A 14,703-nucleotide genomic window follows, 5' to 3' on the forward strand; every position below is an offset into this window, starting at 1 on the left:
AGCTTAGCGTTTTTTCTTCCTGTTTGGCTTCAGATCTTCTGAACAGGTGAAATATGGGGAGACTTAAGGGCATTATTGAGACAACTTAAGGCATACCTCCCAACATTTGAAAAATGAAAAGAGGGACAAAAAGACTTGGCGTGCGTAGTGCGGCAAATTTTTTGACCACGCCCACTTTGTGACCACGCCCCAATTGCCACACCTCATTTTTAAAATAGTTAAAATAGTGCCCACGATGGCCCAATAGACAGCACCCCCATAGACCGTGCCCCCCATACACAGTGCCCCATTTGCCCCCATAAACAGTACCCCCCATAGATAGTGCCCCCAATTGACCCCATAGACCATGCCCTCAATTGCCCCACAGACAGTAGCCCCCATACACAGTGCCCCCATAGAAAGTACCCTCCATACACAATGCCCCCATAGAAAGTGCCCCCATACACAGTAGCCTTCCTTACACAGAGCCCCCCCATACACAGTAGCCCTCCTTACACAGTGCCCCCCACACACAGTAGCCCCCCTTACACAGTGTCCCCCCATACACAGAGCCCCCCAATTGCCCCCATAGAGAGTACCTCCAAAAGAAAATGCCCCCATACGCCTGACGCCGGCGTCAGGACCTTTTATAAGGTTGCGCCCGTGCGTACGTGTGATGTCACACGCACGGGCGCAACCTTATAAAAGGACCTGTCGCCGCCGTACGAGGATCAGAATAAGAAGCAGGAGCCGCAAGAAGAGACAAGCGCTCCGCTGCAGCCAGCGCGTCCCGCTGGCCTGGATAGTTTAATGAATGTTGTGCATTTCCGTAATGCGGGACATTCATTGAACAATCCGGGACAGCGGGACGCGCTGTAAAAACCGGGACTGTCCCGCGAAAAGCGGGACAGTTGGGGGGTATGCTGAAGGTATGCCTGCAGCTTGAGATTAACTCTTTATTAGCCTTTCCTTCTCCTTTAATTAAACATTGCTGTCACTGTATGTACATTCCTGATACTGTGGTTTTTGCAGGTCTCCTCCTTAATGGACAAACTAAAGGATCAGTGCAGTCATCGGAAAATGAGAAAGATGATACGTCACGAGGGTCTTCACACACCAACAGTGTAACTTCATCAGACTCAGAAGATGGGCCAGTGAGAAAAAGGTGAGAGTATGATCTACCTAATAAATGAAGTGTCCCGCTTGTTGTTTTTTTTTATAGCCTGGATATTCAAGTTTGCAACCCATGTCTTGTATTTGAAATCTGTCATGACTGGCAAGAAAAATCTCCTTGAAAGCTGTTCTTAAAGGATTTAGTTCTTGCATGACATTTGACTGGCAGAAGAGCATACAAATTGATTTGGCCACTCAAAAAAACATGTGGGTCACCAGAAAAATAAGTTAAAAATAAAAAACTTTATTGAAAATACATCTCTATTGCCTTGAGCATTTCGTTCACCGTGAGCACTTAATCAGTGCTTAAAGTCTTCTTGCATGACATTTGACTGGCAGATCCAAATCCCACAAACAAGTCTGAGCTGTGCATATTGCAATAAGTATAAAGGGGAGAATATGCTGGATAGAAGGATGTGGAGACCTGTAGGATAGAAAGTAACTGATAAAATGGTGGGAATGTGCTGGTTATAATAGTGAACAGATGTGATGGCTAGTATGTGGAGAATGGGTTTGATTGAATGCTGAGCATGTGTAGGATAAAATGATTAGAATTTGCTTACAATAGGGATATGGCATCTGAAACAAAAACTCATGACAATGCTCAAATGTGCTGCAGGATAGCTTCGAACAGTTTACACTAATTTTTATGGAGCGGTGGTTAACAATAAAAGAAACAAATGCCATCCAAGGCCATGTGTCCAGAGGATAATGCTTTTCATACTATACAGTATTTCTAATGGATACATTTTTTTTAGTTTTGTTACCTACATTTTGAAAAGAAATGATAATATAAGATCCTTCTAATCCAGGGAAAATTAAGCAGACTATGACTGTTTAAAATGGCTTTAGTTCTTCTTTAAAAAGGCCTCATTGAGCTAAAAGTTTGACAAGTAACCAAAGAGAGGGTGAGTAGGACAATAGGCAGTTTGGCTCTACATCTGCATTATACTGTTACTTAGGGTGTTGCTGCCAGGTCTTTGTTTACATTTTGGGAATATAGCCCAAAATGCAGATTTTAGATCATTCACACCTTACCTTAATAGGCTGCAAAAATGTCTTTTTTTTTTTTGGATGACAGACTTTCTTTTTGAGGTTTCAATTAAACAGCATGAGATGAATTACATTAAAAATATCCTTCAGAATATGTCATTTGGGCATATGACCATAATAAAAATAACTTTTCTATTTGAAAAGGGCCACTGGCTAGTGTGTTGTCCCACCTCTATAATGGTAAGCTTAAATGATTAACACCTCACAGTGGAGCAAGAGCTCTTTCCTTAGGTTTGCAATTTGGTTTTTATTTACAATTTATGTAAATAATATGTAAAAAAATAAAATGTTTTGAAAAACATTGTTAGGTCCCAGAATGTTGTTGCCAAAACTTCAATCCGTTCAAAAAAATAAATAAATTAAAAAAAATTATAATAACACTTGTTTAGGGGTATATTTTATAAATAAATATGAAGAAAACCATAAGAAAGCCTTGAATTTCTATTCTTATAATTAGCCTTTGCAAATAATTATAGATATATATTTTAGTTTTTTATGGGACACTTAAATAATTTTTTTGTGTAAACAAAAAGCATACCACATTATAACCATAATTTTTGGACCAAAGTAGTATTTTTCTTGCTTGATTAGAAAAAAACAGTGTCTAGCTGTTTGTAAACACAGCAACTAGGTCTGTCCTCTCTGCATTCTACTTCCATTAACTCCTTCACGTCATACCATGAAATGTGTCTATTTAGGTAGGGTGTATTATAATGAAGGGAGTGATGCCAATATTTGAGCCTTTGGAGAAATAATATTTTCCAGGGAGCAAAAAATTTTTATATATTAGCCTGAATGGAACAAAAGCCTGGTGGCCTTAAAATGAAAGAATTCAGCTGTAGAGTGGTAGTCCACACAAGCTACAGAAAGGGACCAATGAGTGCCAAAGACTGCAGTGTATGAAAAATGTTATGTCCTAAACCGGAACACTCACTGCCACAGACAAGCCTAAAAGCACCATGGTGAGTTCCAGGCATTGCCTAGTGTGCCATAAAGGTCACAATCCATGCAGTCTGAAACAATGGAATTGCTTCTGTGCATTGTCGAATCAGCAGTAGTCAAATCTGGTTTTCTCGGACACCTGGAAATGCTACTTGCCTAACTGCCTTTTTGCAACTGTAAAGTTTTGTGGAGGGGAAATAATGATTTTGGATGCGGTTCTATGTTTTTGGGCCCCTGATCCCATTGAAATGAAAATGTAACAATACATTATTCATTTACATTCTTTACAATTCTGTGTTTCCTTCTTTGTGGCAACACTTTTTTGGAAGGCCCCTTCCCATTTCAGAACCATGATGCCCCCAAGCACAAAGTGAGCTCCACAGGGAACTGGTTTGCTGCAATGGCTTCAGAACGACTTGACTGGCCCTCACAGAGCCCTGGACCTCAACCCAACAAAATGCCTGCAGAATAAATTGGAAAGCTGACTGGTAGCCAAGCTTAATCCCCATCATCAGTGCCCAACATTACTAATGCTGTGGCTGAATGGAAGGAAATCCCACCAATATCTAGTGGGAAGCCAAATACACTACTCTTGTTATTTTAATTATAGACTGATGAGATCTTATAGCTGGGCCCTTCAAACTGTTTGTGTCTAGGGGTTATGTGAAGATCATATTATTCGTTATTGCAATTGCGTGCAATATATTTCTGACTTAACAACTTGGAATTCTGGATAGACGAGGGTGTATTTATAATTAAACCTTTTGGCTTATTGTACAGCGCTTCCATACCCCACTGAGCTATGCATTTAAGTGCAACAGGCATGTGTGAAAATCATTGTTGACTGGCCTTTCATCACTGCCTCCACGTAAATGAAGTAATTGATGCCATGGTGAAAATCTATGCGTGGAGACTCTTGGCTCAGACTTTGCTTTTTCAGTTGGATCCAACCTAAATGGCCAGTGAAAAGCTAATATTCATTCCTTGCCTGAAATCTGTCTGGGGACTCCTAGCTGCTTGGGAAAACTGCCATGCCGGAGCCTCTTTAGCCCCTGCCAAAGTTAATAGGTATTGAACTAGGAGAAGATTTTGCTCTGCAAAGAATAGAAACAGAATGCTGTTGTGGATGTTTAATGTTTAGTTAACGATCATTCACAGATCATATGTATATGATATGGATTTCAATTTATGCTTTTCTATTGGTATTCTTTATTAAAAGAAATTAAGGCTGAATTAAAGGAAAAGTAACTTTTGTGAAAAAGCTATTCTACCCTGCACCAATAACTGCCCTATCCTGCAATCCCCTTAGTATTTTGAATGCTTTAAAAGGAAATACCTGTTAAAACTTGGCTTCCTGTTGCTTCCTGTCAATTGAACTAAGGAGATACAGCGAAGGAAGGAGCAGGCATCAACTATGCGACGATCGATTGATCAAGTCTAGCCTGACTCCTTCCTAAACAGAAGGAAGGCCAAGTTTTAACAGGTATTTTCTTTTAAAGCATTCAAAATACTAAGGGGTTTAGTGTTACTTTCCTTTAATTAGGGAGTATAGGTTCAAATACAAAGTTTTAAGTCTTTGTTCAAGCCTGACTTGTTCTGGAATGCATGCCTAATTCCATAATATGTTAAATGCACAGAAATATTTTGCCAACAGTTTAACTTTTTCTGTCGCACCCAGCCTTTACGCCACCAATATATATGTACAGTTGTGTCGCTGCCCTGATAATCCATTTAAAGGCATACAGTTTGGGTGTAATCCAGACTCTTTGCACTGAAATGTTGTTCCTCCCACTTTGTCCTTCATCCTTTTCCTACCCTGTCTATTAATTTGTTATTAAGGGCTTTGATTATATTTTTAATACTGCAAAACTATCACTGTTATAAATTTGAGTATAGTATTTTTTTTTGGATTTCTTAAATGGTTAAAGGAGAATGAAAGGCTAATAAAGAGTTAATCTCAAGCTGCAGGCATACCTTCAGTTGTCTCAATAGTGCCCTTAAGTCTCCCCATATTTCACCTGTTCAGATGATCAGAAGCCAAACAGGAAGAAAAAACGCTGAGCTGTGTAAAGAAAGTTCCCAGCTTACTTAGTTTTTACCTTTCCTTTTCCTTTAATGAATCTTCAGTAAAAATAGGTGCCTATGTATAACAAATGTACTTTTTTAATACAACTATATACCTCAGGACCAAGGAACATGCTCTGCAAATGGTACTCTTCTCCTCAGCCAAGAAGGACAGGTTATACAATAGCTGTTTTTCTCAGACCCAAGCAGTTAAGCAAGGCATATGTTAATTGATATGAAAGTGAACATGATGCTTGCCTAGTCATTTTAAATTCAGACTTTTTAGGGGTTGCAGCTTTCTTGCTGTATGTTCTTACAAGTACCTTCTCAATCCACAACTTAGAGGCATGCTGTCTACATTTTTATGCAAGCAGTCAGTGCAAGCCTTGACAGACTGGGGGCCATAAAAATCTTGTAGGTCCAAATCCCAGCAACAGGTCTCCACAGACAGCCCTAAAGATCCTTAACAAGAAACAATGTTGGTGGCCACAGTGATAAACTGAAAACAACCACGTTATTGCACCTTCTTTAAAACGGGCATAAAGATCTGTATTTCTTAAAAACCATTTTCATTTTTAAGATGCTCATTTACAGCACTGTCGCTCAATTCATCTATTTCACAAAGACTCCCTCTGGATCTTGGTTATCATCATATTAAGAATGGTTACACCATTTAAGCATACGTCTTAAATAACCGTTCATTTGGCACTGCAGTATCTGGCCAGTGAATGTAGAACGGAATAGGCAATTAAAGTCACAAACCTATTTTAATTTGGTATGTATTGTTGATCACTGCAATGTGTTCCTCACCTATATGCAAAAAATATATATATTTTTATGAATATCTTCATTTGAATATAGAATATATATTAAAATAAAATATAGTGTTAAAAACATACAGTTGCAATTGTTTCTTATAACTTACCAGCTACTTTTATTAAAGCCACAGACTGACATGTGCAGTGAACATTTTGGGAGTCAAACCCAGCCTAAAGGAGGGTTTGTCTCCCCAATTAATTTAGTCGGTCTTGTGAGTGCTGTTTCTATCATTCATCCACACTTTTAAAATATAGATTTTATTGCCATGAGTTTGGACATATATTTAGCCACTGTTTGCTAAGGATGCCAGAGAGCAATTAGGTGACTGTGAGAAAGGCATAAACCTGTTGTCTATGACTGCTGATAATCTCCCAGCATGTAGCAGAGTCAAATAATTTTCTTGGGGCTATACACATCTGTGCGTTTATACTAATTCTATATTTATTTATTTAGTTTAAACAATAGTGTTGGCAGAAACCAGAGTGCAACAGATGTGATTTATTTATTTGTAATTGCATCACATGAAGCTTTTAATACAAAGCAATGGGCTTGTGTTTTCCTAAAAAGTGTGTTAGCTGCAAGGCAATTACTTGAGGTTTGAAAGTGGTTCCTTTATTATATAGGGTGCTTGTTAAAACATTTTATTAGTAACATGTATTTAAGCATTGTACAGCTGATCTAAATTATCTTCTGCTGAAAAAGCCCCACTAATATATTGTAGATTTTTTGTTTTGTTTTTAGACGCTGGGTCTCTGTTATAAGATTGGTATGAAGAAGATTAAAGACAAAGATAATGTTTTAATAGAAAAAGCTGGAAATGACAGCAATTCTTAGAATACATTACTTGCACTAAACACAGTACCAATTACTTGTATGTTTCTGGTACTAATGCTACAAATCCTGGTTTATCCTTTAAGCTACAGCTACACTACAAAACAGCTTAAAGCTTCATTCTATTTTTCCCAAAATGCCTGGAACAAATGTGCAATCATAGCATTGCTGTTTCATTTTGATCTCTTGTGCGTGGCAGATAGAAGACCAGGTGCTCATCATGAGAACATGGGCTGTTTTTATATGGTTCAGGCAGTCCAATCATGCTGTCATCGGAGGAGAGCTTGGGACCTGGTTAATATTAGGACACAACTGTGGAAGCATTCAGATATAATAAGGCTTAAATGTTTATGTTTTAGTAACAAAACTTAAACTGTAAAGCTGCAGTTTTGCTTTTGGAACATTTTTCCTTAAATGTTTTGTTGTAATTTTAATTGTTGTTTATAAAGTGTTATGTAAATTTTGTTAGTGTCCTTTCCTGTCAATTATATTGTACTGGGAGCATGAAAAGGGGGCATGAATGCATGGAAAGTGCTGGTATTGAGTATACAGGGCCAATCCGTCTTGAGTACACCTCTAGTAACTTCCTTGTAACTTCCTTGAGGTATGCAAAGCAGAAGTTATTTATTGCATTTTATTTAACTATTTTGGGTTGAAAAACCCAACATACTGTTCTTCGACTTCAGCTTATTCTTCTGATTCTTCTTAATCTTCTTTTTCTTCTTATTCTTAGCGCCCCCCATTTTCTAAACGCTATTCCTCCTACAGTTTCAGGGGTACAATGTCCAAACTCTCCACACTTCTTAGTCCTATAGCAGAACAGGTTGCTTGTGCTTTTCTAAGCTGTTTTTTGCCCCCCCATATTTTTATGGCGCCGCTCCGAACACCCCAATTTTTCCCATTGACTTTGACAGGGAAGATTTTTCAAACTGCTGCCACTCTTACAGCTTTGAAGCTGCACTCCCCAAACTTGAATTACATAAACATGGGTTCAGTTCAAAAATAGGAAAAGTGGGTTGGGCCACTAACAGCCAATCAGCTTTCATGCATTGAATTTTATTGGTTTAAATTTAAAATGCTGTCACTTGCACACTATTTGTGCCTGGGTGCCCAAACTTTGAGATTTGTCACTAGGTGACTTTGAAAAAGGGGACACACCCACCAATCACAATTTACCTATGGACTTTTATTGGTTTAAATGTAAACTGCTGATGAAGTTAGTCACTGGGTAACTGCAGTTCCAGGTAAGAAAAGTGGGTGGAGCCACCACCAGGACCGTTCTGTAATCGGTCAGCAGAAAAAGAATTGAATCCTCCCAGGTGCAGGCACACGCAGCTGATATCCGCCAACTAATGCAAAGTCTTGTTTGTTGGCGGATATTGGCTGTGTGTGCCTGTACCCGGGCACATTCAGTGCTTTCCAGGTGCAGGCACAATGAGAAGATTTTTCAAGCATATGGTCAGCCAATCGGCCCGTGTATGGGCACTAGCGGCGGGCCTGCCCGACCGATATCTGGCCTGAAATTGGCCACATATCGATCGGGCAGGTTAAAAAAATCTAGTCTGATCGGGGACCGCATCGCCTCGTTGATCAAATTAGCCTGGATTCTCCCGATATCGCCCACCGTTAGGTGGGGGATATCGGGAGAAGATCCGCTCGCTTGGCGACATCGCCAAGTGACCAGAGCTGAAGGTGTATGGGCACCTTAAGGGCAAGGCCCCACAAGGAGGATTGTCAGCCTGCATATAAGCATAGGCTGACAATCCGCCCCTTACCCTTGAAAATTTTCTAATTGTGCCTGCACCTGGAAGCATTGAATCCGCCTGGATGCAGGTACACAGCCGATATCCACCAACAAACGCAAAGTCTAATGTGTTTTGCCGTTTATCAGCTACCTGCGTGTGGGGCCTTTCCCTAACTGTAACTATCAGAACTAACCCCCCCTGCATCCCTTGTAATGAATCAGCAGAGCTAGTCTCCAAAAGCACTTTACTATAATTGATCAAGCAGTGGCTTTATTTAGCATCACTACTGTTTTGCGCTTTTGATTGTGTGTTTTGACATCAGGTCTGGGTATAGCATTGATAGCATTACCTGAAACATCTACATTTCCCTTCAGAGTAGTCAAACTGAAACACTTCTGAAACACAAGTCTTGTGACATTTTCTATAAACAAACAAAAAAAAACCCCTTTAGGTAAACTTATTAAATGTCTGTGCTAAAATTACCTGTTAAATTGTGTTTGTGTGGCATGTACCAGATAAGCCCATTGCACTGTAGTGTAGAGATATAAATAGTGTGGGATTATATGTGTTGTGCTTTGATTTAACCAATTAGGGTGAAGTCACACAGAGCTACTAGTAGCAGCTACTTGTCACGGCTACTAAACATCAGAGAATACCCTGCCATAGACAATACTGAGAATTGCTTCCGCTAAAACACACATAGAGACAATTATCAGTAAATGATCAGCATTGTCTATTTTTTATAGCTGTGACAAGTAGCTGCTACTAGTAGCTCCATGTGTCTTCTTCATTAGAGTGTAAGCTCTTTTTGGCAGGGTTCTGTCCTACCTCTTGTATCAGGTTTTTTTTTGTATGCAGTATGTTTACTGTATACTCCCTTTTAGTGTACAGTGCTGTGGAATATGTTTGTGTGTTTTAAATATGAGTTAATAATCATCATTCTTGTAATTTGATTTTTTAGGCCAAGGCTGCAAGCACAAAGAAAATTTGCCCAATCCCAGCCAAACAGTCCGAGCACAACCCCCATCAAAATTGTGGAGCCATTGCTACCCCCTCCTGTTACTCAGATGTCAGACCTCTCCAAACGCAAGCCCAAGACTGAAGATTTCCTCACGTTTCTGTGTCTTAGAGGTAAGCCATTGTCTAGCACACTTTAAGTAAGGCAATGCAGGCAGTGGTATTTTAAAACAAGTTACAGGTGGCTTTTATTTTAGTTTTTTTTGGGGGGTGGGGGTTATTGATTATTTTTCTTTATAGTAATACCCCAGGAAAAACAGATTTTGTAGGAGGGATACCAGAAAGCAGCACTTGTGTATTCTTGGTGGTAGCTGCACGCTGGGGAAATTGTACACTGGTACCTTTTTGATCTGGCAGCATTGTACTTTTTAACAGGAGGGAAAGCCCCGCAGTTCAGTTACATATCTTTACCCCTATGGGCATGAGTGCTATATTTTCACCCATGCTTCCTGCACCAGCCATCCTTCTTACTCTGTGGTATCCCCAGTAGTTCCATTGGCAGATGGGCCCTGATGTAGTCATATCCCCAGCCTCCCCCTTAGTTCTTCCACCACAGTGGTAACCGCATTAATTTATCATTTTATTACAGCAGTCTCAATGTAACCCTCCCGTCTGCTGATTGGATAACTATTTCCTTCCAAGTAAGCTCTTTTGAGCAGGGTCCTATTTCCTCTTGTATTAGTTATTGGTTATTTTTGTATGTTTTCTAATATGTTTAATGCATACACAAGCATTTTGGAATATGTTGGCATTTTATAAATACATGTTATTAATTTCATTGTTAAAAATAATAACAGTAATAATAAGCATAACCATTTTCTTCTGCCTATGCATGTGGGTAAAACAGGAAATTAATAGCCCAAGCAAAAACAGTTAGATACAAATATCTGTGCAAGCAAATAGTACATGTTCCTTTTAAGCATTTTTCCTTGGGTTTGTCTAAATAGTTAAAGAAAATAATAATTAAAAAATACCTAATATGTATTTATATGTAATCAAGTATTCAGTACTTGCTACATGTACAGTATAGAAATAACTGGCAGGTTGATTCAGGTGAATAATGTTTATTTCTGAACCTTTAAGTATCAGGCCTGCATCTGTTCACACTGCTTACTTACACAGCAACAGTCAATAACACCTATCCGAAATGGCTCTTAATATCCCATGACGGAAGCCAGACTCAGTTAAGAATATAAAAAAGCTTTGTGATGCAAATGCTTTAATGGGATCTGCTGCTTGCTTAGTTTGTGCTCGAAAAGCTAATTAAGTTGAACTTATTTTGTGGAAATATATCTCCTTTAATCATAGAGTTGGTACTCACTAAACAATAATCTATTGTTTGTTGTGTTAATTTCTTTACACATGGGGACAATTCAGGCATCGTTAAACTAGAGCTGCTTCTGGCTAAAATATCTCTGGGGTATAAAGGGAACATGTTAATGTGCTGTTTTCCTGTGCCAGGCTTTACGTAGCACGTGCAGCACAATGCTTGCTTTGATGGCTTTGAAGCATGGTTTTATTTCGTAATAACCAGCAAAACTCAAGTTCTCATCATAGGCTTGAAAGTGGCACCGAATTTATCCGACTCCTATTCACTCCAAAATATGATGCCAAACAGTTACTTTGCAACAAAGTGTTGTTTTATATAGAGAAAATTTCCTAGGTAATGTAATAACAAGAGCAGGTTTTGCTCAAATTCCAGTAACCCATGGCAGCAAATCAGCAGTTTGCATTTATAGGCTTGCTTTTTGAAAGTAAGCATTTTATTTGTTACTACTGGTTAGTGGACCCAGGAACTTAGAGGCACATGCCTCAGGTGATCCAAATGGCAGGCAGTTTCCCACATGAAACGTTTATTTGGTGCACAAAACAATAATGAATGTATCCTAACATCAAAAAAATTAACCACAACAAGAGGTATCTAAGTGCTCCATGGCCTCTGACACCTCCCTCCTAATGCATTTTGTGTCATTGGACACTTCATCAGAGAACCTCTTCTTCTTCCTCTTCTTCTGTCCATTTGATATGGTTAATTTCTTTGAATTTGGGATTCATTTGATTGTTTTGTACACAAAATTAATGTTCTATTTGTGATATTGCCTACCATTTATATTACTGTATTGTTAATTCAGGGTCTAGGGCAGTATTCACATGTGTAATTGCTGGCTTACTCCTAAGTACTTGTTATAATTGATTGTTGTGATGCCCAGGTGCAGTTGGAGGGAGTGGACCAAATAGAGGGTGTCTGGTATGCAGGGCACTGGGCCAATTGGCATTGCAAATACTACTTGGTCCAGCTGTGACTCATCCTAGTACCGGGTTTGTACCATTTGTTTCCTAGTTCAAACAAATAATCCCCAATATCCAATGCTCTTGTCATTGCCACCTGACTGGAATTGAGCATCATTTTTACATATTGGGCTGGTAAAATACCAATGTTATTAATAAGGGGCAAAGATAAATGCTCCAGATGGCTGGCTGTAGGTGCCGATAGATATAATTTAGCAAACAATGGGTTGCTTCTCAGACAGTGTCCTGTTTTGAACCAAGGGTTGCCCTCCAAATATTATGTATAGCATCCAGAATCCACAGCCAGCCATCACTGGATGCTTTAGCTGAGAATGCCAGTTTGACACCCCCCTGCCTTAAAGCTTCAGCATAGACATCTTGTTGTTACACGTTTTATTTTGATAAATGCTACCAAAATGTTCCTTGTACCATGGGGTGGAAAGGCATTTTGATGGTGGAAGATCAAGCTAAGCCGAGCAACATGATCTTGTACAACATCTGCAAACTTTTAGAAATGCAGCTCGGCACAGGATCACATTGTCCTTATGACGAGATTGTGTTTAATAACTTACAAAGCAGTGATTGATGGCTCAATGAAGTGGAAAAACACAGAGGTATAGCTATTCTTACATGCATTCTTAGCTTCTGGAAGTTTTCCATTGTTTTGATTTACATCAAGCAGACCGATATTACAGAAATAATAATACAACCTACAGAAGAAACAATAGTACAATTCATATTAAACATCAGGAAATACAGCATATACAACAAGAATGGCTTGCACTTGGCAAGGGAAAGTAGCCCTACAAAAATGCATTGCTCTTTAAAGGGTCTTTTTTTTATTGCATATGGCTTATGCCAGTGATCCGCAACCATAGGCTGCCAGTCCGCATAGGGGCTACAAAATAGCCAATTATAGCTCTTATTTGCACCCCCAGGAACTTTTTCCATGCTTAATTTGCTCCCCAACACTTTTTCCATTTGAATGTGGCTCACGGGTATAAAAGGTTATGGATCCCTGGCTTATGCTAATGATAAATACATGCCCATGTGTATCTTTTATATTAACTTTTGTGTAATACACCAAGTTTCTATGAAAGTATTACTCAGCTCAGCCTTAATTTCATTCTAAATGCTCATATTGCGCTGTATTACTTTTATCTAGTTTCTAAGGCTAAAAAAGGTAAATAGAACACAATAGTAGACATACTCCCTGTGCTGTGAAGGCACCCTCCTATATATTTAAATAGCCCTAAATGTCTATTTTAAACATCTGTTTCTCCTCATGACGCTTGATAGAGTGGGAGTTCGCTACATAAACTGCGGAACAGGGGTGATTGGCTGAAAACACCTCCAAATCAAGGTGTGAGTCCTTGTATCAAAGAACCTGAGTCTGTTATATTGGAGCTTGTCTTTGAATCCAACAGGACATACAAGTAGAAAACAATGTGGTCTTTTATGAAATATAGTCATCAGCATCATGGGTAGCATGAGTTTTTGCAATAAAAAGTCAACTTCTATTTATTTGCTTTATGGGAAAACCAGCCCTTATCACCTAGGTAACATTATAGTTGTAGGTACATCAGCCCAAAGGTATCAAGGATTTATCAAGGAATTATTGTTAACTTAGGGTTGCTTCTCTCTTTTGAATTGTTTACTCATATATTATGCATTAGATATTATCAAAGAACAGGGCCTCCATTGGGAAGGGACTCTGCTTAGGGGCCCACCCAGGCAGGCCAGGGAATATCTGGGTCCCAATGGTGTTTACATAGCGCCTGCTTAGTTAGTCCATATGGAATCCAAATATTAACTTATATGGGCCCCCAACATTTCTGATGTTGGCTCTGAGCATACTTACTCTCGAACAGCTTCTCTTTCACTCTCTCTCTGTCTACATTACATTGTATACCAACTCACTCAGTGGCACTATGGTGTGGTGTGCCATAGGCAGTGTAGCTGCGAATGAATTATAGTGACATTATTGCCTTGCATATCTCAGAGATGGATATGTCATAACCATTGGAGAGCTACATTCCTTCTCAGGCACTCCAGTTTAATGGTCTTAACTGCCACACATGAAGCCGTCAACTTCTGCTGTCTCTTTGTGGTCCTTTCTGGTCATGCTGAAGGACCAACAAACCGTGTGCTGCCTTGAAATGTGTGTGTTGCACACAATAGGCAAGTTAATCAAAAAGTATAGTGTCATGAGAGCATTTGCTATGTTTGCAGCTGCTTCTATACTCACATCCATCAAATTATTGAACAAAAATAGAGCAATCAAGTTTTTTTTTTGCAAAATATACATTCTAAATGAGTGAGTTCTGTTAGATTAAAGGGTTTCTGTAATGGCCAAAGTTTGAATTATGGCCAGAAGAAACATATGTTTTTTTAAATAAAGTAAACACTAAGTAAGGAGAGTGCCAGCATACTCTAGAGAGCAAATATAAAACACTGCTTTGGCAGAGCCCAGACCTTTTTTGGTGTGTGCAGTGTATCCAACACCAAAGTCCATGGCTTAATCACTTTGTTACATTTGTAAAATATCCTAAAATTAGTCTGTAATGAACAATATTTGTAAAAACTGTGGCAGGTAGCTGTTATGAATGCTCTTTCTCTTTCCGATGTTTCCAGATTGTAGTGTAAACATATATTCCCCCTTTTGGCACCACTTTATCACTGTTCCTGTATTTTTGGAAAATGTTTGTTTTTGGAAATAATAAAGATTAATTTCTAACATCAGAATTGCATTGTATTCAGCATGAGCCCAAATTAACTATCCATGTGAAAA

The 14,703-nt window shown here is 39.0% G+C and overlaps 1 protein-coding gene across 2 annotated transcripts in view; it reads left to right on the forward strand.

The window, feature by feature from the left end:
• The window catches only part of jarid2 (jumonji and AT-rich interaction domain containing 2), a 131,129-nt gene that overhangs the window by 75,561 nt on the left and 40,865 nt on the right, over positions 1 to 14,703 (forward strand). For both annotated transcript variants that reach the window (XM_002932688.5, XM_012965406.3), the window contains 2 exons: positions 1,012 to 1,144; positions 9,568 to 9,737. In XM_002932688.5, coding sequence (XP_002932734.2) covers positions 1,012 to 1,144; positions 9,568 to 9,737 — 303 coding nt within the window. The remainder of the gene's footprint in view (positions 1 to 1,011; positions 1,145 to 9,567; positions 9,738 to 14,703) is intronic.

The sequence above is a fragment of the Xenopus tropicalis genome, chromosome 6, assembly GCF_000004195.4.
Source record: "Xenopus tropicalis strain Nigerian chromosome 6, UCB_Xtro_10.0, whole genome shotgun sequence".
Taxonomy (NCBI): Eukaryota; Metazoa; Chordata; class Amphibia; order Anura; family Pipidae; genus Xenopus; species Xenopus tropicalis.